Source organism: Myotis davidii, unplaced genomic scaffold (genome assembly GCF_000327345.1).
Source record: "Myotis davidii unplaced genomic scaffold, ASM32734v1 scaffold238, whole genome shotgun sequence".
NCBI lineage: Eukaryota > Metazoa > Chordata > Mammalia > Chiroptera > Vespertilionidae > Myotis > Myotis davidii.
The window spans coordinates 12,480,574-12,507,140 of NW_006293779.1; the positions used below are offsets into that span (position 1 = coordinate 12,480,574).

General features: G+C 41.5%; 1 protein-coding gene across 2 annotated transcripts; it reads right to left on the minus strand.

Annotated features, from left to right (window-relative positions):
- Nucleotides 1-1,376: 1,376 nt before the first annotated feature.
- On the minus strand, nucleotides 1,377-24,270 carry DDX1 (DEAD/H-box helicase 1). Of its 2 annotated transcripts, none has more exons than XM_015566417.1 (25): nucleotides 24,193-24,270; nucleotides 23,829-23,892; nucleotides 22,697-22,726; nucleotides 21,994-22,090; nucleotides 20,779-20,826; nucleotides 18,498-18,581; nucleotides 18,185-18,268; nucleotides 17,579-17,655; nucleotides 16,913-16,985; nucleotides 15,624-15,700; nucleotides 15,391-15,500; nucleotides 14,543-14,686; nucleotides 12,940-13,000; nucleotides 11,511-11,609; nucleotides 10,576-10,665; nucleotides 9,703-9,891; nucleotides 9,008-9,059; nucleotides 6,660-6,806; nucleotides 5,545-5,636; nucleotides 4,224-4,296; nucleotides 4,033-4,105; nucleotides 3,911-3,953; nucleotides 3,087-3,182; nucleotides 2,702-2,822; nucleotides 1,377-1,713 (listed from the first exon to the last, which is right to left on the minus strand). In XM_015566417.1, the coding sequence occupies exons 1-25, from the start codon at nucleotides 24,240-24,242 to the stop codon at nucleotides 1,583-1,585; spliced, it is 2,205 nt and encodes a 734-aa protein (XP_015421903.1). In that variant the 5' UTR covers nucleotides 24,243-24,270; the 3' UTR covers nucleotides 1,377-1,582. The 2 variants fall into 2 exon arrangements, with proteins under 2 accessions (XP_015421903.1, XP_006767625.1); XM_006767562.2 differs by having other exon boundaries at nucleotides 14,543-14,681; nucleotides 15,386-15,500.
- Nucleotides 24,271-26,567: the final 2,297 nt, after the last annotated feature.

Consider the following 26,567-nt stretch of genomic DNA (forward strand, 5'->3'; position numbering starts at 1 on the left):
ATCGCACATGGCTCAGCGAGCACTTAACCAGGACTGAGCGATTATTCACATCCTGAGCACGGACCAGAGGCTGGAGGAATAGCATCTGGACGCGGGGACTGAGATGAAGAGAAGGATGATGAGAAGAGACGGTCGGTCGGAAGTCCAGGCAGCCCCCTCTGGCCTGTTACATGGAGCTTCTTCTTTTAAGAACTCTGTTCCCTGGGTAATTCCCGTTGGATGGCATTTGGAAGGGAAAAGCATGAATAAACCCTCCCACAGCCTCCCAGCTCTGCCCCGCACTCCTCTCTGGCCGACCCCTGCGCCCGGGGAATCCTCGTCCACAGGGAGACCAGAGAGGAAAAGCTGCCCCAGGACCAGGGTCTGGTCCCAGTTCGACCAGACAGGCCTTGTGGATGTGAACCTGCCCTACTCGCTCCCGCACCACAAACCAGGGCGTGAGCAGCCCGGGCTGACCTCTTCCCGCTCCAGTGCTGAGCGGTCTGAGGGTCAGTCTGCCCTTGGCCGCCACGTCGATGAAACACTCACTTCTGAAGCGGTGACTGGTGTGCGTGGTCGCGGCCAGCTGTTGTCCCAGCTGTGAGGTCGGCCGTGGCGTGTGAGGACCCCTCCAAGGACAGTGTCCAGACGTGGGTGAAAGAATGAAATTCTCACCCCGCCACACGCACCAGGACTCAGCACTGGGAGGTGAGTCAATGGCAATGCGTTTCCCTCCGTTTATATATTTAGTTTCACTCAAGATTGTGTTTGAAGAAATATTTCAGTGCGCAAAGGTTTAAAACCATCATACAAGACATTGTAACTTGTGCTCTTAAGAAATCTCTAAGGTAAAAAAAACTCCCCAAGAAACTATTTTATAAACTAGAGTCAAATGGCACAAAAGAGCAGTTCAATTATATTTCAGTTTTTCCTTCTGGCGCTAGGCAGGAGGGTCGGAGGACATATATTCCAAAGGACTGTGTTTAAGTGTAAGGCCCAGGCGGACAGTGGGAGCGTTTTATCTCTGTGGGCATAACCTGGGGAGAACGGGTCTTAAAGCAAAGGCAGACCTCCAGGGATACATCTTCACTGTCGCCACCACCCACTCTGTCGTCAGTCCTCACAGAACCTTCCAGCTCCTCAAATACTGCTTCAGACTAGCCGAGCTGTCCTCGCTCTCACTCAGACCTCTCCGGCTACGGACACACGCAGGCACCGTCACCATCGCAAGCCCGTATCCACTGAGGGCCGCAGCCTGGGGATAAGCTCTCCCCGATATCCACAGTGGCTCCTCAGAGGGACTGCCAAGTTCACATGCCCGTGACCTGCACTGCAGAAGACCACAGCGTTCTTGAAGAACACTATCAAGTCCTGTTAACATAAGACACAGACCTTCCTGAAAATAGAGTCATCACATTTATTACTTTCATTAGGTTGCCATTACATGAAGAATTCCTATGACTAATGTTCCATGTTTCTTGACATGCAAGAGTTAGCATTAATAGCTTAAGTGACTGTAAACGCTGCTGCCTGAAGCAGTACAGCCGTTTTAGAGTTTTAGGACGACAGCAGCATCACTCAAGTCTTACTCGGGGTGTTAGAATCAGAAGGTTCTGAACAGCTGGTTAGGAAGGTAGCCAAGGTGTAGAAAAGACGTCTGCGCCTCCTTTTCAAGGGCAGCCAACTCGTGAACCGTAGGTGCCAAAACATCCACATGGCCTTTATAGTTTCCACCTGCATCGCACACAGAGCACAAAGCAATGTAAATGACCTGCCTGAAACAACTTGTCGGCAATACTTGGGCTCAATTGCATCAGTTTAAACGTTGCTTCTGGCAATAAAAATGTACTACCGGGCAAGTTATTTCCAAAATGCAGAGTTCTAAAATGGTAAATCGTTACAAATCCATGATTTGGCCTCACTAACAGCTGACCCACTACCCCCATCCGTTTGCTCCCCTGTCCTCGTCCTTGATTGGGGAAGGCACGAGGTTAGCCTGAATCTTAACAAAATTTCAGGAATGAGCAAAGGGCATTCCAGGCAAAGGGAAGGGGAGACTGGGTTACCACTGAACTAAGTCAAAGGTTTCTGATTCTTCATTCAAAATCGCCACTATACTCGTTCCCTAATAATTCTATAAATGTTCAACTACTCATATGACATTAACACCTCGAGAGAAGCAGCTATGCTGCTTCTGCATTCACATACATCATTCAATAAAAATGCAATGGGCAGGTATGGACAAGTGCTATGAGAGTAATAAAGAGGGAATAACAGTCTAAAAATATACACTTAACATCCTATATAATAAAAGGCTAATATGCAGAACAACCGGTTGATATGACATGCACTGACCCCCAGGGGGCAGATGCTCAACGCAGGAGCTGTGCACTCCCACAGGGGGGGCACAGGTCAGCCAGAAGCCCTGAGCCGGGCTCATGGCTGGCAAGAGCAGTGGCGGTGGCGGGAGCCTCTCCCACCTCCATGGCAGCAGCGCTAAGGATGTCTGTCAGTCGGACATCTCCTGAGAGCTCCAGGACTGCGAGATGGCGCAGGCCAGACTGATCGGCCCTCCTCCCTCCAAAGGAATCCCACCGCCACAGTGTAAGAATTTCATGAACAGGGCCTCTAGTTATGAAATAAAAGTACTCGCTTCTTACACTGATGCTCAGAGAGGAAACATTCTAATTTAAAATAGAATTAAAAGTAATTCAAAGCTTACCACCAGTTGCTCTTTTTTGTCCATAGGTAACTTTCCCATCAAATTCATCCACAGGTACCTTTATATCTGGCTCAACCTGAGAAATGGTACAGTTCAGGTGTTCTTCTACCTCAGAGAGCAACTAAGAAAGGGAGAGAAAATTTCATTTTGACAAGACTTGCATTTTAGTAGCGTTAAATAAAACCAGGAAGCTGTACAACACTTAGTATAAATGGAAGTTAGATTTCTGAAGAGATGAACTCAGTTACAATTTATTAACTACAGCTAACATCATACTCAATTACTCAATACTTTTACTCCTAAGTGACAACAGATAAATGCTGATATGACTTTTGCAAACAAATGAAGTCTATTTTCCAACTGTAATAAGCTTCTGGCATCTTACCTGCATCTCATTGTACCATATGGTGCAGCCGCCATCCTCCTTGAGCCTGGTGTTGTAACACCCCTTCCCACGGCTGCTACACACATGGTACCAGACCTAGAGAGGGAGAAGGAGTGAACATGCGCGGAGACGGAAACATGCTCGAATGCTCTATTTTCACCTTGTTTTTAACATCGTCTGTCCTCAAGGCAGACTGCAGGTGCGGCTCTACCACCACCGCTCAGTAGCTCTTTTTTAACCAGGTTTCCCAGAAGAACTCTTCTTGAAAATAATCCAATAGTTTTTCTAAAATGGATGTCAGTTATAGAAAGGGATTCTCCCATAGAAACAAGGATGAAAAAGTACATATTGGAGAATGCTATATCAAGATGAGTATGAAAAATAAGTTCAAATCTCTTCTCTAAGGAAATAAAGCAAAGAGCAAAATGAACTGGTTTGGGCAATGAGTATATGGGAATTCCTTATTCTTGCAACTTTTCTGTAAATTTGTAATTGTATCAAAATAGTAAGTTACTCCCACCCCCACCCCTCCACATAAAAAGTCTTCTATGGCACCATGCCAGAGTTTAAATAGATTTTGGTGAAAACAATTATTTCAAAGCTATTAGGACAAATAACATTTTGCATTTTTCCCTTCCAAACTTCATCGTATTTATCTATTTAGTGAACAAAGACACAAAAATTAAAAAATTAAAAAAAAATTAAAAAGCCACAAAGAGGTCACTTATATTCTATGTGCAACCAAATTCAATGGAAATGGGAAAATCCCACTGCCTTTCTTTCCAACATCGACAGTGAATGCGACACAGCACAGAGCGGAGTACCTTCTCTTTTTCTGTCGCCACCAGGGAAATGGCCAGGCCCATCCTGAAAGAGGAGAAGTCTCATTAGGCCCCACCCCCCAGCACAGAGGCTCGGAGAGGAGGGAAGGGCCGGGCCGCGGTACCTCTCAGCTCTGCCGACGCGGCCGATCCGGTGGACATAGTTCTGCTTCTCGTCAGGCAGGGTGACATTAATGACTGGAAATGAAATCGGTCATTACCAACTGCCATGAGTTTCTAAATATTTTGAAAATATTAGTTTACTACTTTAAATTCCATAAAATTCCATCTGCAGGTATAAAAAGTGTCTTTTTACCATAAGGAACACCATGGATATCAATTCCTCTGGCAGCCACATCTGTGCAAATCAAGAATCTTACATCTCCTTTCTACAGGGAACAGAGGACAGAAAGGCATTTATCAGCACATATACAAAAAAATAAAGACAACACTGTCTTTCCACTCACTGAGAACCCTAGTAACTACTGTGTTACTTTAAGATTAGAGATCAGATAGTCTTAATTCTCCGGGCCAACTCTTGAATTCTTAAGTTATGATTCACTAAATACAACATTTAAGGTGAATAAATCAATGACTAGGTTTATTTTGCTTTGCTTTTCTCTTATATCAAAGATATTAAAGCTTTGCTAAAATTTGGCTTTGTCTTCAGAAATCTTGATAGGCAATTCAAGAGGAAGACAGAACAGAACAAACTACAAAACCAGAAGCATTATTTTTAGCCTTGCACCGAAATAAATTCAGAATGCTAGGTATTTTACCTCGACGTTTGTGAGGAAAAGGCTCAAGAGAAGGGGCAGAGAGTGCCCCCTGGTGCTCACTAAGGAAATACACATCAGCCTGGGACGGGTCTGGCCCGAGACACAGCAAAGTGAGAGCTCTGGGGGAGAGGGAAGGGCACACGGGTTTTGTCCAGTAGAATGACCGGATACCGAAGGGCGGCACCCTGAGTACCAGGCCATTCCGTATGTTTTGCCATCCACATCAATCCAGAGCACGGGAACATAATCCAAAGTTCCCTCGCCCAGCACTCTCACCTTTTTCATGATGCGCCTGAGAGAATGATTATGCACTGAAATGAACACACTGTGGTAAACAATAAGGATACTGTTGGTGGAGGCTACTGACCTTGAGTCTTAAAAGGCTCAAGCCCCACCCACCTTATAACCTATTCATGTGCTGTAGCTGGGATGGTCTGCCCCAAACAATTAAAACCATACTTAATTCTACAAAAACCTATTTTGATACCTGTCTGAAAATAATCTACACAGTAAGTTTTCTATGGGCATTACTCTAAGCTTTTTGTTAAAGGCTCATAGACATGGTTTACCTACCTAATGATGCTTCTAAAAATACCTACCTGAAAGAATTTAACTAAAACATTCTCAAATTAAAAACTCTTGTTACAGTAGTGTTGTGCTGATAGAGAATGTGTAATTTACCATCGGACCTTAAAGATGACTAAGCCCAGCCATGAATGGGATACACCAGCGAGGACAGAAATATTTTGAAATTTCTAGGACAAGAACTGCTTTATGAATATTAACTGGAACTGATTAAACCAGATACAACTCTCCTCTTTTGTATGAAGGAAATGTAAACTATTTCAATGCCAATACCTTAAATCTTTCCAAGTTCTGCTTCCGCTCATGAGGCTTTCTGTCGCCATGCAGACAAACACAGGAGAACTGGTGTCCCTTCTTATCAGGCCCTAGTGGAAGGCAGATTAAGAGTTAACCTTGGAAACACTAGCCTCAGATTATGTAAAAAAAAAAAACACAAAAAAAACAATGGAAGTCAGGCTGTAATGGTACCATATAATTCTATGGAACCTATGTCACAAACCAGGGTTAACACAATTAGGCAAAGTGCCACTAAACAACTCCCTGGCATTAAATTTGATTTTGCTTTGAAGGCCATTTTAAGCCACCTTCCCTATCTGCAGGAGTAAATAAAGCAGCATGCCAATGAAAGGCATTAGTAAGAGGAAAATACATGTGGACACCAGGAACTTCCCCGGTACCATACAAAGCGAAAAACAAAAAGTAGGTAAAAGAGGTTATTCTTGGAAGAATCAGAACAGGCACTCCAAAGTCCATGCCCTTACGAACAGGCCACGCCCACAGCCTGCCCTCCTGAAGGGGTTCTACACCAGCGGTTGCCAACCTTTCGGACCACACAGACCACCGGTTGGCGACGGCTGTTCTACACAACTCAGTTATTGAGCCACAGTGGCTGGGCCGACCTCTGCCTCTGAACAGACTTTAGTCCACGGGTATATATTACAGTGTTCACGCATATATTCCGATTTTTCCACCAGCCATCTCTTATTCTGTAATTTCTAACTGTTCTGCTTTCTCTCATTTCCCCCTTTTCTTATTTAGCCTTATTTAGATTAAGGTTTTTTCCTCATATACCAGTTTAAAAGACATACATTCTATTACTTAGGAAATACACTTGAAATTTGAACATCACTCAGTAACTTCACCCTCCTTCCAAAGGACATAGGTCCTTAAAACACTGTGACTCATGCTCACTGTAATGAAACGACCTCTGTGGACATGGTCTCATTGCTTTTCCCAGGCTCATCTTACAGAAAGTCACTGAATCAGCACACACACAGCGCACCATCACTGCTTTCCATTCTGTGCGCATTCTAGACTGCATCAACGGAGATTAATAACCGACTGAATGAGGGAATAAGCACAATTTACTTCAAGTAAGGAAACCTTACCTCCTCCTTGCTGCACAAAATACTGCTCCAAGTTGTCACAGTCGATTTTGGTTCTACAGAAAATGATTGCCTGGTCCATCTTGTGCTCCCTGATCGCCCGCACGGCATACTCCCCCTTCAGGATTTTAATGGCTTCAGACCACATCTCTTAAATATCACCAGAGGAAACAAAAACACAGAATCTCAACCTGAATCTGTCAGGAACACAAATAATTAGTCACAGACTTGCTGCTTAACTCACTTAAACTCTGCTTTAACGTGATGCCAGTTTGTGGGGTACCAAAAAGTAGGTAAAAGAGGTTAGTCTTCGAAGAATAACCTACCTCTGCCCATCCTCCTATGAGGGAAACACACACACACACACACACACACACACACACACACACAGAAAAACACAACCACACCCTTTATGGAGAATTAATTCTATTGTGCCTCACATTAACTTCCCTAAATGTGCCGTAAATGTTTAACCCCATTTAAAAACAAGTAATATACTTTCTAAGTTAACCTAAACACCAAAAAGTTCATACTTCCCTCTATGGAGTAAAAACCATACATCAAACCTAGTTAGTAATTTCTTAGGCACCAACCTCCAAATCTTTATTTTTCAAAGGGAAGCTGGGCTATAGTCTCGTAACTACCTAATGCACATCCTACTGTATAACCCAGAATATCCCCAAGGTCTCTGTGGTCATCTCTAATTATATAAAACGCAGCGGAAGTTGTACAAGGAAAAGGAAACGAAGCAGCACTGACTTTACAGGCTGCAGTCCACACAGGAGGGCGCGTTACCGTGAACGAGCAGAGCTTTTGCTCCTCTCCAACAGAGGCCAGCTGAGCACGCAGCAGCGGCTGCAGGTAAAATGGTTCAAAGGAACCCTCTTCCATCAAGACTGCAGACATCCCCGAGCCAGGCAGCCTCGCCCAGGCCACCATTCCCTCGAGACGCCTGATACCGGCCAAGCAGCCTAATGGATCAAAGACGCATCCCAGGTTCTCGAAGCGCTGTCCTTGTATCACAGTGTATCTTCATAAACTTTTAAAGCATTGTGTACATGAGACAAACTGTCTGAGCTCTGCATACAAATATCTTCATGGAATCGGAATTTCATGTAAGGCTTTTTAAAAACTGAGAAATACTTAATGATATGCAGTTTCAGTTTGGGAAGATGAGAAAGTTCTGAGGTGGGTGGTGGTGGTTACACAGGACTGTATACTTAATGCCACTGAGCTATCCACTTAAAAATGGTTAAAGCCAACTTGACCCGAAGTGGGTCTGACAGGACAGAGGTATACGCAGGTGAAAGGCAGGCGCTGGTGAGAAAATGAGTAGTAAGAACTGACCTTGTCCAAAAAGGTCTGGGAGGTGACCCCTGAGCCCCTGAAACATCCGCCTGTCCTTGTGTACCTGGGCGCCTGGCCTATGCTACAGCCTATGCTAACAATGCGATTCATGGTGGGGCCTCGGGTCACGCAGCATCAGCTCAACCTCTGCAGGGAATGGAGACCAGCCCTCTCTGTATCTCTATAAATGCCGCCTTCCTCGCTCATCTTGCAGCTCACCACAGCACCTACCTGGCTTCTTATGACTGCTATGTCACCTGGCCTCTGTGTGTAGGAGAGGGGGGCCATCTTAGCATCCCCAATGCAACCTGGGAGCCCAGTTCTGAAACAACATCTCCCACTAGTAATCTGCCCTCAGAAGAGAGCCGCTGCTGAACTGAGTCTGGTACCCCTTTCACCAGCATGGCTCCACCTTGGTCAATGGTGTGTCCTCGGGGCCCTCCCAGGGAATATGATTGCCAGATAGGTTTCCAGGTTACATCATATAGCCCCTCTAGCAGCTAACTTCTGTGGACTTTCTAATCCCTAGTTCCACTGCTTTCCATGAAAAATATCCCAAAAGGTTAAAATGGTAAATGTTATGTTACAGATACTGACTTAAGAAGAATCAATAAATCATTTCTAGGTCATATCTCTATCTCTCACAAAGGTGTTGCTAAAGACCTTTTCTTTGTTATCTAGATTCCTGAAATGAAGAACCTCTGGAATTCAGGGCCAATATAATCTGTCACAGAGAAATGTTTCCTATGGTCAGTGAGCATTCTATAGTTTAAAGTGTATGTGATTTAGATGCCAGGAGGCTAATATCTTAAACTCAGTCACTAATATTCCTCTAAGTTGCCCAGTATCAGCTTTCCTCCCATTTCTTCTTATTTTTGTTGCTTTTATTTTCAGATTTCCTATTCTACTTTTATAGATCCCCTGAGACAGGGCATAAACACAATAAAATACACCAATTTGTTTTCACCATCTTTCAGCTCATTTCACTGGTATTTTTCACTTACCTGGACTGTTAGCACCAGGTCTTGTGTTATCTTTTGCATGTACTTCATCCGTCTACCAAACGGCAAGGATACAAAAGGGGTGGGGAGTGGTTTAAGCAAAAATTCAGAGCAGGTGTCATTTTTTAAAAGAAGAGAACTGTATTTATCTTTAGACTGCACTTCAGACATATATTTCTATAATCTGTAGGCAAGTGTTCTTCAGATTCAGAAAAACCCTTTATGAACTGCAGGTCTAAGGCTAACTAATTTTAAATGTAATAATAAAAATACAAAGATGGTTTCTAGAACTTTGTGTATTCATACTAAACATACCCTTATATAATGGTAAATCCAGAACAGTGGTGGAAAATGACATGATGGACACATAAAATTAATTCTTTTTTAAATAAGGCACATCAAGAAAACACTAACTACTAAGAATGGAAATGATTGCATCTGAAATCAGGTCTATATATCCAGGCAATCCTATTTATTGATAAAAATGTTATCAAAAGCAACTACATAGAGACAGAAAAATAAAAGATGAGTCCATCATTATTCCATTCCCCAGAGGCCTAACGTTTTCCTAAGCTTTGGCTCGACTTCTCTTTACTGAGGCCAACTCTCTGGTTGTGTTAAGCATCACTAAGAGCCCGAGGTAAAGCTAGTTTCTGACTGCTTCACGCTGTGCAAATGCTAACGTTATAGAGACTTACTCTGATGTGGTTTTTCCCCAGCCTCTCCCAGAGCCTGTCCGCTTTGGGATTCACGGGGACAACCACGTGGTGCACGGTGTCTGGGACGGAATCTTCACCTTTCAAATCAACCCACGTGGGAAAATGCATTATCTTCTCAGACAGTTTCTTTACATCAAAAGAATGCAAAGTAGCAGAGCAAACAATCACCTACGAATAGAAAAATCAAAGTTCAGATAAACTTTTATTTTATAGTAACTCCACCTATGATGGTGATGTGGGCCACAACGTACTGCGCCTGGAATCTGAAGACCAGTTCGGTACTATTAGTGGTGTGGCTTTGGGCAAGTTCATCTCTCTGCGCTCAGACCCTCTACTGCCTCGGAAATCACGACCTCTATTCCTCAGGGCACAACAAAAACTAAGTAAGATGAAAAGGTTTTGAAGATCTAAAATTGTAAGGTTTAGACTTACCCAAAAACTTACCAACTTCTCTAAACTAGACCTTTTCCTTTGTATTATATGATCAAGTACTAAAGAAAACATTCATAGAGCAGTTAATCAGAAAACACTAAAACAGTGGTTCTCAACCTGTGGGTCGCAACCCCTTTGGGGGGGGGGGGTCGAATGACCCTTTCACAAGGGTCGCCTAAGACCATCGTAAAACACATACATAATTTCATATTGTTTTTGTGATGAATCACTATGCTTTAATGATGTTCAATTTGTAACAATGAAATTGGGGGTCACCACAACATGAGGAACTGTATTAAAGGGTCGCAGCATTAGGAAGGTTGAGAACCACTGCACTAAAAGATGTGAACTTCAGATAAAAAATGAAGCACTGATACGTAATGAATATGTTCATGTCTCTGAGATGCGTTAGTCCTTTACCTGCAGCCTTTTTCCATCAGAGGTGATCTGAGGGATCTGACTGTGCATCCTATTTATAAAATCCGAGTAGCCTTGAGAGAGAAGCCCATCCTGTGTGAGAAGCAAAGAAAAGCGTCCGTTTTAAATCAGGATCTAAACCTTTCTCTTGTGAAACACACGTAAAATGTAAGACATAGAAACTAATTCATACGGATAAATATCCACACATTGAAGTGATTATTTTCTCTTGGATACTTAAAGATAAATTATAAATTCAACTTTAAACCCCATGTGACTAAATATGAAAAAGCTGGTGATACACAACGCAAACACCACACTCTAGTATTCATGAATGAATAGGAGAGTTAATAGCTCCTACCACATGTCCTAAGCATGTGATTTAATATGAAAAAAAGCAAAACCAAAACAAAAATCAAAAACCTGCGCTGAAAACTACTGCACCCTCCTGAAATTAATCTGGAAGTATGTTGCAAGAGCTCGAACACATTAATGTCTTTTCATACAGTTCCCATTGCAACTGTGACAAAGAGAAGTAATCTGTAACGTGTAAAAAAATTATGTACACACAAAAATAACTATTTAGAAAGAAAAACAAACCTACACATCTAGTAACAGGAGCAGTAAAATAAACAATGAAGTATCCGTATAACAGACCATTAGACAGCCTTTAAAAATCTTTTACGAATAATAACATGAAAACTTAAGGATACTACATTTAAAAAAAAGCTTTCCTAGATTCCTCAAAGGTTGATTTCAACTACATAAAATAACAAATACATAAATACAGAAGTGGAAGAAAATATACCAAGCTGGTAACAATGATTATCTCTAGGTATTTTAATCATGAATGAATTATATTTTTAATTTATTTTACATATTTTAGCTTCAAAAATAAAAGCAAACACTTTAAAAAAGTGTAACATATTTCAACATACGGCTTCGTCCAGGACCAGGAACCTAACTTGGGACAAGTTCAGCTTCCCAGTGGACACCAGGTCATCCAGTCTCCCCGGAGTGCCGACGACTATATCCACCTGGAAAACATCAAAGAAGCATCGTTGAAAATGAGAAAATAACTCGATTAAGTTAGAAAAGCCTGAGAAATATATTAACCTGACTTGTGTAATGATACCAACTACTCCACCAGGTCTCGATCGCACATGTGTGCACAATGCTGCAACTTTAAAAGATTTTTAAAAATTGAATAGCTCTACTCTGTCGCTCCAAAGCTGACTTCTGCTGCAGACATACACAAGGCTAAGGCAGAGCCAGAGGACGGTGGAGAACAACAGGAGAAGAGAAGGCAAGAGGAAAGAACAGAAGAGAACACCGTAGATCCTGAGCAGAAGGAAACACTCCTACAAGAGAGCTCGGAGCAGCACTGCCCTGACTGCCATCGCCCCAGCCAGCAGCACACCTGAGGCGGACTGACGAAGGCAGACCTAACTCCCTAAGCTCTGTAGCTGCAAATTAGGAGGTAAGAAATATAACTTATGAAAAAATAGATTTGGGATTAGGGAACCAAGATGGGAAGGAACATATTAAATATCTCTTCAACCACTAAAATGTAACACACTAAATTAGAACATACTAAAGCAATATTACTATCTTAGAATATTACTATCTTAACAAGTCCAGTAAATAATATGATTCCTTGCTCTTCACATGCACACCAGGTCAAATCTAAACCATTCAGTATGAGATTCCCTCTGACAGGTGCCAATGTAATGGGGGGGAGGGCATGTTTGCACCTCATGACTCAGTGCCAGGTGGCTCAGACCGAATGAGAAAATATTAAGGAAGGAAGGGGAAGAGAAATGTGTATGGAAGAGCTTATTTCATACATATAAAATTTTTATAAGGTCCTACCATATTTAGCTTCACCGAATTGATGAGCACAGCTAACAATTTCTCTAATGAAGAGCCCAGCTTAGCTTTGTCCACAAACGCATGGCTAAGCATAGCCCTTACACGTATCTGACCTCATCTCCCTCCTATTGGGGCCAGGTCTTAGCATCCTCACCCATCCCGAGGGTCTCTCTGCCAAAACTGCTTCCTTCTCTGCAATCCACTCTCTCCATTTCTAGTCTTAATTCCAGCCTCTTCTTTTTCAATTACTGCACCCCCTCCCCCAAAGGATACTTGATTCATGAAAATGAGGGGGGAATTCTCAGGTGCTCAAAAGGTAAACAAACAGATTGATGTATGTTTGTTTCTGGAAAAATGGCTTACCTGCTACAACATGTCTTTGAACAAATTTATACTTTTTGGCCTTGTTTTTTAATCAATTGAAACACAACACAACTATATTGCCAAAATGACCGCCCAGGACGTGACTTTTTAAAAATCAGAAGTACAGCTTACCCCGTTATCCAAAACAGAAAGCTGATCCCGGGCTGCCACACCTCCAATGATCAGAAGCTCCCTGAAATAAACAGCAGAAGAATAATGTAGAAAAGGTTACAGCGCGCTTTACTGTATGAGCTGCACCCATCTCTTTTCGGTGGAATTGAAAGCTGAGTAAGTAACTAAGGGAGAATCCACAGGAAAGTCGGAAGGAGGAGGGACACGAAGCGCTCCGAGCGTGCAAGCACGGAGCACACAACCATGAGCCCTCATCACACACCCTCCAGGGGCTCCGGGCCTCGTTTCAATCACCTTTCACATGTAATGGTTGTATGTGCACAGAACAGCTCTGAAGTAATATGTAAACATCAAGTTTTAAAAGTTGCCGCCGGGCAGAATAACTAAAAACTGGGGGATGAGGTGGAAGAAGATTTACTTTTCACAGAATATCCTTTAGTTGTTTAAATTTTTCTCATTCAAAATACTTCAAAAACAATGTTTAGGTTTAAAATATTGTCTTGTGTCAAGACAATTCAATGGAGGGAAAGAAGTCTTTTCAAACGGTGCTGGACAAATGGATATTTGCAAAAGAGTGAAGTTAACCTCTTTAATGTTTGTCACACACAAACATTAACTCAAAATGAACCACACACCTAAGGGTAAACTATAAACTCTTACAGAAAACACAGGCGTAAACTTTCATGGCCCTGGGTTAGGCAGTCTCCTTATATTCCACACCAAAAACATAAGCAACAAATGAAAAAAATACATAAATTGGACATCATAAAAACTTAAAACTTTTGTATTTCAAAGGACACCAACAATAGCATGAAAAGACAGCCCACAGAATGGGAGAAAATGTTTGCAAATCAGATAGAGCTTAACTAATACAGTGTGTGTGTGTGTGTGTGTGTGTGTGTGTGTAAACTCTTCAAACTCAACAATAAAAACACAAATAACCAAACTGAAAAATAGGCAGGGAATCTGAACAGACATTATAAATGGCCAATAAGCACATGAGAGATGTTGGACATCATTAGCTACACAGGAATGCAAATCAAAACCACAATAAGATTCCATCTTCCACCCATTAGGGAAACTATAGTCAAAACACAGATATAAGTTTGATGAAGATACAGAGAAATGAACCTTCAGACATTACTAACTCATACATTACTAACAGCGATGTCAAATGGTGTTGTCACTTTGGCAAACAGTTTGGCAGTTCCTGAAAATGTTAAACATGTAGCTACTGAATGATCCAGCAACAATGACCTCACTGCGCCGTCACCACCACGCTAGAAAGAGAGCAGTGTATTTCTTATGCAAATGAAATGCTCCCTTTAAAGGACTAATTTTTGCCCCGATACTATTTGGCAAACCATGACTCTTCATGTCAGAGACACAGAAAAAAATCTCAATTTACTTTTCTTTTAAATCAAACTTATCACTTAAGCAGTTTCATATAGAAACTTCTATTTTACATCAAAGTTAAAGATACTCACATTTACGTGTGTATGTATACACACTGAATTTCTACCTCATTTTTTCTACCTTACTTTTCTTCCCAAACACCTCAAACCTAAAGACAGTAGGTTTTGAACACACACGGAAGCTTTACCTTAACTTAGGGTTATCAACATATTTCTTAAACTGCTTGACGTTGTTCAGAGTCTGTTCAGCTAACTCTCGGGAGGGCTCGACGATGAGAGCTTTGGGCGCGTTGGGGAGGAACTTGGTCTGTGCCACCTGCGCGTTACCTGAAGAGAATAAAAGGATCAGAACACATCCACACCGCACTGAAGTACCTTTATTTGTAAAACATGTGTGCAAACAGTCCAGCATCAAAATTTTAAATAACAACTGTCCAAAGTATAGGAGGTAGTCAAACAAAACACAATAAAGCTAAGATGCCCTAAATGAACTAAGGTTTCTTTAAATCTACTTGCAGAATTGCCACTGCTGATATGCTTTATGATAAACTATGTTATGAAATGTACTTACTCTGAATAACTGAAGCAGCTTAGGCAGTACCATGGGTAAGAGTCTGAGCTTTGGAGGCAACTGCTCGCGTCTGAATTCAGTTCTACCTCTTACTTATTCTGCGACCTGAGGCAGGTCACTTCATGTCCCTACTCCTCAAATTCTTTGTCTGAAATGGGAGGGGCTGCAGGGAGACCGAGTAATCAGTGTGAAGACTAGCACTGTGCTGTGGCATTTACTGTGCATACGTTACAAATACTAGCGTCATCATCATCGGGATCCCCACAATGCCTAAACTGAAACCAAATACTGAAGTTTATGAATTTGGTTTTGAAATTTAATTTTACTCATGTGTTAAAGATGTGTGCCTACACCAGCCGGGGGGCATACGTAACTCACTTGCTAAGAGAAGCCTTATCTACTGGAGTTTTCACCTGCCGGCCATCCTGAAATCCCCACCCCCCTCCACCAGGTGCAATACCTGTGTGCTGTGATTTGACAACGCAGCTGTCCGGCGCCTTGGACAGGCCTACAAAACCGTCTTTTGGTGGAAACTTAAATTCTTCTTCACCAAAGTTGAATTTTAGTTCAGCGTTCTAGCAGGGAATAAAGGAGAAAATGACAATTCTCAATCTAACAGCAAATTCGCTAATACACAATAACGCCGACCAAAGTAGCTGTGGTCCCAGCAAAATTCTTCTAAGTGGATTCTCACTTACCTTCAAAACACAGGCAGGAAAGAGAGCTTGATTCTTCATATGTGGTGGTATTTCAAATGCCAAACCAAGGTCTTTTCCTTAAAAAGAAAAAAAGAAAGATATTAAAACTTCCAGAGAACTTATACGCTTATATGCATAATTCATGGACACAGACAACAGTGTGGTAGGCCTGGGGGGCGGAGGGTCATGGAGGGGGACTTATGTAATGCTCTGAACAATACAGATAAACTTAAATAAATATAACTGATAATTTAAAAAACAAAAAGGGAAGAAATCGAAACGCCTTCTCTGACAGCCCTGTGTAAAATAGCACCCCTCCCCCACGTGCTCACACCATCCATCCACCATCCCACCTGCATCCCTGCGTCCCCTCAGGCTACGTGGATGAGCTGTGCTGCCCAATGCCACCCTCTTCACTCTTACCTAATCCTGAAATTGCACATGCAACTACTTACTTAATTTCACCATTTAGGTGATAAGTATCTCAAACTTACCATGTCCCAAATAGCTCTCATCCAACTGGCTCCCGCCTACTGCCAAAACCCACCCACTTACCGGACCAGTCTCTATCCAACACAGCAATATAGTGACACTGTTAACCAAATCAAATGATGCTAATTCTCTACTCACAACCCTAGTGGCTTCCATCTCACTCAAAATAAAGTCTGTATGATGACCACTAAGGCCCTAGCTGCCGGCCTCACTACCTCACTGGTTTAACGTCTATCACCTACCCCCAGGCTCAGTGGGCTCCAGACCCGCTGGCCCCTCAGATACCCAAGCACACGTTCATCTCTTTGCATTTACTTTTCCCTCTGCCGGAAATACTCTTCCGAGGAATCTATCTGGTCATTCAGATTCCTACCCAAATGTCGGCTTATTAGAGACGCCTTCTCCGACCACCCTGTGTAAACAGCACCTCTCCCCCGACTGCTATCACTCTGCATTCCCTTAGATGGAGTTGGCCTCTCCTTCTGCGCCCTCGCCTCTGGGGAGGGAGGAAGAGGAAAAGAGGCAGCGCCTCCTGGACATATTGGGTATCTGTCAGTCTTGCCCCACCACGGGCAAGCCCCACAAACATAAACATGTTCGTCTACTCCATTTTCTGCTGAATCTCTAGTACCTACCAGGGTGCCTGGCACATACCAAATGCTCAACAAGTATTTGTTAAAAGAAAGAAGGAAAGAAAAAGGCAGGGAGGGAGGGAGAGAGGACTGAAGAAGAGGGTGAGGGAACTTAAAATACCACAAATATACCTTCTCTAACACAACAATCCATAGAGAGCTTACCATTTTTGGAGAATTTGACGTGTCCTTTATCTATATCTAGGTAACACCCAATGGTATCATGCATAGTGAATTCCTAGAAAACCAGAAAGTGCTTTTAATAAAGCAAATCGATAAATAAAGTTCAAATATACCTGCATCAAAAGTATGTTTCAAAATATCTCCTTGAAGCTTGAATGTAGTTGTTAAAAGGCCTATTATAGCATTTCATACAGAATAGAAGCATCTGACAGGCTTTTTAGAACCAACATGACTAAACTGTTTAGAACAAGTGTATTAGATGACCATGATGGCAACTAAGAAATGAGAATAACGTGTAAGTCAAAGCCCAAATCAAAATGGGGTAAAAACAGAAGACAAAGTAATATGCCTTGGAGGGGCTAAGTGAATTTTGTAACGTTCCTTCCCTGAAGTCCAAATCTGAACCACCTCTGGGAAATACAGGGTAGGCAAAAGGTTTACAGTTGTGAGTACGTGAGTTTATTCTTGTTTTATTATTATATTGCTTATGATATTATTAGCCTACCTTGTCCACCCCTTTACTCATATAATCCAGCTGAATTTGAGAATCACTTCTATACCCTCAGTCATATCATGAGTGACCAACTATTACTAAGTACACACAAGAAAACTTACTAATGCTATGATCAAGCCAATAAAACAACTTACCTCTCCATAGTTATCGAACTGTTTATTATGGGATTTCTTTCCTGTTCCACCAAAGCCAAATCCAAACTTGTCAGTACCTAGGTTTAAAAAAACACTTTACTTATGAGGTGAGATATAAAATTAAAAGCCCTGCAAATGAGATTGACAAATTTACAATAACTGTGGTATGTATATATATACACTAAACTTTATTCTGACTTCACTCATATTCTTAACCTATTCTTCATTTTACACTGTTAAATGAAGAGTATAAAATGAAGAATTTTACTATACTAGAGGCCCGGTGCACGAATTTGTGCATGGGTGGGGTCCAGCCAGCCCACCCCAATCCCTAATCGGGGCAATCAGGGGCGGGACCGGTTGGGGGGAGGGGCCGAGGGCAGTTGGCCAGCTGGCCCCACCCCCTGATTGAACTCTCAAGTCAAGGGGACAATTTGCGTATTAGCCTTTTATTATATGGGGTATTTTTTAGTACTTCAAATCTTTTTTGAAATGGTTTGAGGGACAGATAAATATTATTTCCATGTCTCTAAAACATATATTCTGTATGGTCACGTGTTAACAACTCAAATAAGAATAAACACAGTTTCCTCTGGAAGCACTTACCTAGGTCTAAGGAGGCCTGCATGGAGGACCACCCGACTCTGCACAGCCCCTGGTCATGGCAGGACACTTCGTAGTAGTGCTTCCCTACAAGGGAAAATGCTTTAGGGTTTTATCAGTTACACACGTGGCCATTTTCCATGTGGCCACTTTCCCACCGTTTCTCAATTATAATTTGTATGACCCAAATGAAGAACTGTAGGTCTCTCTGTCACAGTAGAAGTCTTTTGTATCCTTGCCATAAAGCTATGGTACGAAAGTTCATTTACTAATAATTACCTCTAAAGTTTACAGGTGAACAAATGCAGTTTAATACCTTTCGTGAGTCCTTTAGTAGCTCTACATCCGTGCCACTCCTTCACTTCTCGGCTCTGACAGCAAAGCCCATCGGAGCCAATTGCTGGATTGAGGAAAGCACAGGACACCAGGTCAGTACAGATGATGTGAATCATGCACTCTGAGACAGTCCCATTCATCTCACTAAGGAGGCAATGCCTTCGCTTGGTGCAACGGTCCAGAGAATGAGGTGTGCCGATTCCTGAATGACAGCAACCTCTTCCTCTCGAGTAACGGGCCCTATTCTTCCCCTGGAGGGCCTTGGCCATGTTGGGGACTGGTTCCTCTACAGTCATTTTCCCCAGGACGGGATTTTACGGCAACAGTCAGGAAGGAATCAAAGCAGCACCTAATCTGACTTGCACTGAGAGCAGCTGCATCGCCAACAGGAATGTGTTTAGACAACTGTTCTCTACAATTCCTTAAAGAAATGGGCTCCTAAGGATGACACAGCACCCACTCATAAATACCTGTTGCTTTGATCTTATGCTTAGAGCCTGAGGGAATACCATGCTAAAAGGACAACAGGAACTGCGTCTGGCTCGCTCCCCAATCCATTAACCCACAAAACATAATGAGGGAGGGCAGGGAAAAGCTCCAATAAACAAACCTGTGGTTGGCATTTGCTAATATTAGAACTCTAAAAGATGAAGTTCTGTATCATACATCACCATCAGTCACAGTGCTTATTGGTGCTTAACAGCTTTAAGTAAATTGGCTTTTGTGTGTACCACAAAGAAACAATAACTCATGCCCTGGTTCAGGTTAGAGACTCATACTCAGCACCTGAATGTATATAGAACAAACTTTTAAAAAGTACATTTTACTTCACATATCAGAAATTGAATTACCCAAAATATACATTCTTACTCAATGGGTACTACATTATGTAAAACTGAACTTTAACATTCTTTAGCAATGGCAAATCCTTAATATTTTTATATGTAAAATTCTGTATGCATATACACATACATAAACTTTAATATAAATTAGATATCATGGTGGAGAGTAGCAGTTAGGGTGTTTTGGTTGGTTGCTCTGGCATGTTTTCTCATGCCCACTCTACATTTCTCTGCATCCTGCCTGTCTTAGCAGCACCTGGTGAAAATTCAACTAAGTCACCCTATTCTTGACACTGATCACTTATGACAACCCCACAGCGCTGACTCATTCTTCATATGGCTTCACAACAGTCCTTCCATATACCCTAGACTTTGTTAACCATCCCTTAGCAATAGCATTCACTTTGTTGGCAGTTTTAACCCTTATAATGCTCCACCAAACAGTGTTGTATGTATATCCTATATACTGCCACTTTCATTCCAAAGAGTTAGACCTTCCAGAAATAAATAAATATACATATATGTATATATGTGTGTGTGTGTGTGTATATTATATATATATATATACATACATATACACATACATATACACATATGTATATATTTTAATAGGCAAGGCTAAACTGCTTTCCCAAAGGCAATAATCCCTTTCGGTTATCACTCTTTTGGATTACTGCCAATCAGACAGGTAACTTTAATTTCCATTTCCCTATATCCTGTAAACTTGATCCTGGCATGTTTATTGCCATTTGGACTGGCTCCACTATGAACTGCCTATTCCTATTCTGTGCCCACTTTCCTTATTGGTTGTTTATCTCTTTCTTACCAAAAACAAGTATCTATGCAAGAACTCTTTAGTAGTTTATAAGGACTGTTTATCTTTCATCAACATTGCAAGTATTCTTTTCATATTTATTTTTGTCTCTTGACTTTTTCTTGTAATATCTTTCCACACGTATTTTTTAGAATTTTAAACAAACAGACCTATATCTTTTCTTTTATGATTTCTGAGTTCCTTATTTGGGTTAAGAGAATTTCCCCACCCCTAAGTTGTACATGTAGTATATGTACACATATATATTAAGTCTTTCGCTAAACAGGAGATAAGTCAATTTCACATTACTCCAGATGGATCATTTGTGCTGAAACCCTTACTGAATAAATCACCCTTTTCACTGAAATTAAATATTTTTTCTACATATTAACATTTTATATATAGTTGGATGCATTTCCATTATATTCCATTGATTTATCTGTCTATTCCTATGTCAGTACTAAATTGTGAAACTGTAGTAACTATATTCTAAAACTTGGTGAATTAAATCTTTATTTACTAGATGTCATAATTTTGATATTCTCAGGTATTATTACAAGCAAGTTTCTGATTTATAAATGAGTTGCTAAAATCTATCCACTTACCAAAAGCAGATCCTCTGTCATATGGGTTCATTTGCCATTTGTTGAGCACTAAATGAATTAATATAATAGTTACCACAAATGTATAAAATTAAAAATAAAACTTTGTCAAAAATAAAGCATATATTTTATATAATTTAATCCCTCTAGATTCAACTTTACATATCATTTTAAATGTACAAGTAAAAATTACTGGTGTTTTTATTAGCAGCAACACTGAAATTGAACACTGAAACACAATAATAATCGCTGGCCTAGCTGGGGATAAAACTTTCCTCCTCACTGCTTCAGTGCACTTTGCATTTGATGGCATCGATCTTGGTCGTAACTGAGGGCACTGGTAAAATAAAGTTTTGGTAACTGAACAAACTGACTTCAATCAAAATAAAAATAACTGACTAACATATCAAGATCTAATTATCATTTCATCATTAATTTTTAAAAAGCAAGTTCTTCATCTCAAATAATTCAGTACCATATTCAAAAGTCACAAAATTTTTCCTTACTTAAATGGTATCAGCATTTTCCTTTTCTAAAACACCTTCATAGTGTATGGGTATTCAAAGGATCATAACAGCTATAGATAACTGTGTTTTCAGCCCAACTTTTCTTAATTTCTGATCAAACTGTATCTATCATTTGCTTAAACCCCTTGAATAATGGAGAAATAACTTTCTTTTGAGGTTCTCAAGAGAACTGCAATTGCTGGCTCAGTCCAGTTCCTCAGAAGTTAAACAGAAGCTTCATCCAGATTATTTCTCTTAGTGCTGGTCCTACTTTATAGAGGAATTGTTTTCTCTCCAGATCCTTTCAATGGTTTAACAATTACCTCTTTTACTTGTGTCTCCGTGCTTAAATATGCAGTTTCTTTTCCTCATAGGACATGATTAGAACTATTACCATTCTGGTTACCCTCTGGAAGCATTCTCATTTATAACCATCTCTCATAAATACCGGTTTAAAGTTGTTACAAGTCTCAAAATTATTTTTAAATAGGCCAATGGTCTAAATAGTTCATATCCTATCTGCCTCACAATTCACTTACAAATGAGTTATGCTCTAAATGACACTTGGCATCCCTGCTTCCAGTGCACCGAATGCCAATACCACCACGCAGACACTGACAATAAAAATGCACACCCAAACTCACATCTGCACATGCCAGGGAGGAGAATAACTAATTTATACAAAAGGGAAATACTGCTACGCAAACATTACCTGAAGCGCCGGTTTTAATCGTTGTTTTCCCCTTTTTGCCTTCCTGTTGGTCTTTCAGAGTTTCATAAACTATCTGGATAACTGGAATGCTGAAAGCCTATCAAAGAAGCAGTTCCATGTATCAGCATTCAGATATTAATGCCAATTTACTAATCGGCATAAATTACAGAAGTTACACATGGACATTAAATAATTACACATATTTTAGATTGCCATCCAATGTGCCCAAACCTCAAATTCCAGGAAGACTCACAGACAGCTGACTGAAGGAAGGTAACAGGAGCCAGCTGACAGCTCCAAAAACAAAGAATGGGAACCTGCAGAACGAACTAAACTGAAGAGGAGAAATACCACCCACTCTGACGAACTGATTCTCCAGTCTGGGCCAATGTGAAATCGACCTCTATTTGCAATCTCTCTATTACTAGAGCCACTGCAGTAAAATTCAGAAGTGACTGTAAATACTAAAGGTAATGTCACTATGTCTCCAAGACCAGTTTAAAACTATATTCTTAAAGCCACACCTTATATAGAGTTATTTCAGAATTAGCTGGCAATAAGAATATCACTCTCAGTGGCAAGCAACCGTTTCGTCACATTCTGCAGGAGGTTGCCTTATTAAATATTTCAAAGTCAGAATTACTGGACAAAGTTGCTTTAAAAATCAACTCTTACAAAGTCAATTTAAGTTTTTATTACTTACACCAGTTTTTCCACTTCCTGTTTCTGCAGCCTAAATGGAAAAAAACGTTGTCAATTAAACAAGTCAACTTAGCGGATGAGCCCTTTTCACCTGACCAGCTGCCTTGCCTTTCAGGTGCCTCCAGATCTCTCAGGTTTCCTCAGTCACCTGCGACTACTGCCAACCATGCCATTCCCTCAAGAACCACTCCCCCCTTCTCTTCCCATTGCTACCATTCAAGCCTCAGGCCTCATCATTCTAATCTAGGTTACAAAAGTGTCCTAACAGTATCTAATCTCTCACAACTCTATTATCAAATTAGTCCTCATAAAAACACAAGCCTCACCTTGTCACACACCCCTCCTTAAAATGTCCAATGATCCCCACTGCCAACAAATACCGAATTCTTTTAAGTGACACCTGAGAAAGAGCCCAGGTCATCTGAACCACTGTGTATTTCCCGTCTTATCTCAAGTTCTGCCCCACCAGACACACATATTTTATGCTTCCCTCTAACTCAGTGGTTCTCAACCTTCTGGCCCTTTAAATACAGTTCCTCATGTTGTAACCCAACCATAAAATTATTTTCGTTGCTACTTCTAACTGTAATGTTGCTACTGTTAGGAATTGTCATGTAAATATCTGATATGCAGGATGGTCTTAGGCGACCCCTGTGAAAGGGTCGTTCGACCGCCAAAGGGGTCGCGACCCACAGGTTGAGAACCGCTGCCCTAACTGAACTGCTCTGGGATCACACCTGCATTCTCCTCTCATTCCTCTTTCATCCTCCCTTGTCCTAAATCTACTGCCCTAATCCAGGAGGACAGCTGGCCCCACTCGAATCCTTTAGAACTTTGCAAGCTTACCCAGGTGCCATGGTTCTCTTTTATGACAATTACCTGTGTGCATGTTACTGTGCTACTGGGGTTAAGCTTCTCAAGGGCAAAAGCTGCATCTTACTCACCTTCACCCCCCCGCCCCCAACTCTACCTAATACTTTGAATGCAGTGTATGTGTCCTAAATGCATGTAAATATATCAAATTAATTGGGTGAAAATATCATCCTGAAGCCTATGGAGTTCTTACACTGGTTCACAACCAGCCCCCCCAATTGTGTGTCCCAGCTCCCAGCCCCTCACCCTGTGTAACATACCATAAGCACATCACCGCCTCCCAGGATCAGTGGGATGGATTCTGCCTGGATATCAGTTGGGAGACTAGAAGAATCATATTTTGAAAAATTTTAGTTATAAAAATAAATCACCTAAGCTAATTGAGGCATGTAGGCATGCTAAATTATAAACCTAAGAAAATTTTATTTGGTAAGTACTACCAATCCTTTTCGGCTAGAAATATATCAAAGTTTAAAAAGGAAATCCCCTATAAGAGAATCACAATAAAACTTAATTTCACTTACCCAACTACACCCAAAAAAATCTGATAAAATCATGACCAACTGTTTACCAGTAAATGACAAAGCAATGCTGTGCAGGCACATTTCAGCTTCGTGTACTTACAGCCAATCCATCTCTTCCACAGCTTGTGCGATTTCAGGCATAACACCCATCTCTGAAAATAAAAATTAATTTTAAAAACCACATCAACGTAAATCATGTGGCTCTTAAAGTTACTGTCTGAGGAGAAAAGGCTTTGCACAGCTCAGTTCCGCAGCCCCTCCTGAGTGTGGCACTGATGAGAGAGGGGAAGCTTTGGAGAAAGACCCGAGTTCAAATCCAAGCTCTCACTAGCAGTGCAACCTCGGGCAAGTTACAGCCTGCTTTCCCCACACACCATGGGGTGGTGTTACCTACCCTGTAGGGATACAGGAAGATTACAGGTAATATGTATGGTATCTGGTGCACAATTGCCACGGAATACACAGTAACCCCCAGTGTTCCCATGACTAATGAGAAATCTGCTAGAGTAGAGAGAGGGTCTAGACCAGCATCTTGGTCGCTTCATCTGGAGACAATGTGGAATCGTGCACCCTGACTATTGGAGGAGCAGGTGAACACCCTCAGAGAGCCCACACGCACTGGCAGCCAGAATGAAAGCTCGGCCTAACTGGAAAGGCAGGACCCGGGGTGAAAACGTGGGTAATTGGAAATGTCAGGTGCAGGACCACATTGTTAACTGTTCACGTATTTAATAATTCTACTTCGAAGCCAGTCCGAAGTGAATAGATTGGATTACTTCTGATTGGATTTTTCTCATTTTACCATTTCTCAATGAAATGCAGAGGGTAGTGAGTTGGATTACTTACGCCTCCTTCCCAAATAGGAAGTGCTTTTTATTTTAAGACTGCATTTATAAAAATGAAGCTTTCATTATTATAAATTACAAAAAATACACATTGCTATAAAAAAAAATGAACAATATTCAAATATTCCCAAGCCCTCCAAATAACCAATCTGGAAAATCTGTAGTTCTTGCAATTATTTGTGAAAAGACATAAAACAAATCTACAAATTGACTATATCCATTGCAGGGGTAGCTTTTTCTTTGCATCAGCTGAGAAGAACCATACCAGCAAATAACTCAATAGATAGAACCCTGAAATTTTATATTGTAAAGTTGTTGATATAAACATAGCTGACCTAGGCAAGTATAAAAATCTTGTTCAAAAGGGCTCTCCTAATTCTCAATCTCCCCAGGAAAATGCATAGATGGAAAAACTAATCAAGAGTTCAAGTTGTGTATCCCAGCAGACCTAAGACTTGTCCCCATTGGCGTCTACCTGATTCTCCTAAAAAGCAACAGGGTTGGATAAAGGAGAGTGATGGTCTTCCCTGTGCGTCCTGCCAGCTGGAGCCGCCTGTGAACCTGCGAGTTCAAGTTGTGTATCCCAGCAGACCTCTAAGACTTGTCCCCATTAGCGTCTACCTGATTCTCCTAAAAAGCAACCGGGTTGGATAAAGGAGAGTGATGGTCTTCCCCGAGCGGCGTCCTGCCAGCTGGAGCCGCCTGTGAACCTGCTATGCTGTGAGCAGCAACAGACTCAGCAAATCCCAGACTCCTTGTTCCACGTGGTCACGTTCCCTGCATGTTTGCTATCAGCCACCTTCTCTTTACATATCACATTTTTAACACTTACGGAAAACATGGGAATTTTCATGTTCTTTAACTCTACAGGTCCTTCTTTCATATCACAGACTCTTCTAGTCCTTTACCCGGACATCCCTGAAAGGTGTGCACGACTCCCCAAGAAGTGAACCCGTAGAATGACAACCTGGAATGGCTCTACACGCCTGGCTCCAATCCCTTGTGTTAGGAGAGGGCTGGGGGCAAAAATACCGGCCACCGAGTAGACTTCCCCTTGCCTCCTACTGTAAGATGTAACTACAGCCACCTGAAGTCCTGACTCAGGACTCAAAACCTGCAGTTCCTAATGTGTTTATAGGAGAAAACTAAAAAACAACAACAACAGCATTTGAAGTCAACTTAATAGATTAAGAACATTAAAATATAGGCCTAACTTGCACTTTCTGCATGTAAAATTCCCACGTTTAACTGTATAGCAGGCTCAGTGCAGCTTCGTGCATAAAGGCATGATGATAAAGGAAGAGGTAAAAATAGCAACTGTTAGGCTAGATAAACGACCTTAAAGTCCTATTTGGAATACAGGAGGGCGTCACACAGCAAATGAATGAATATTTCTCAATACTGTACGCCTGACTCTGTATGAGAATGATCGCGTTCCCTTCCAGCTTCGATACTACCTAACGTCAGTGTTGACATGCTAGCGTTTAAACAAACACTGACAAATCACAGGTTTCCGCTGGGGCGTTCACTTTATGGAAGAACCTGAAAAAAACTGGACAGAGGCCGGAGAGTCCTTTTCCCAGCGGAGCCTCCCCCGCCCCGGCCCCATCCCCATCCCGGGCTCTCGAGC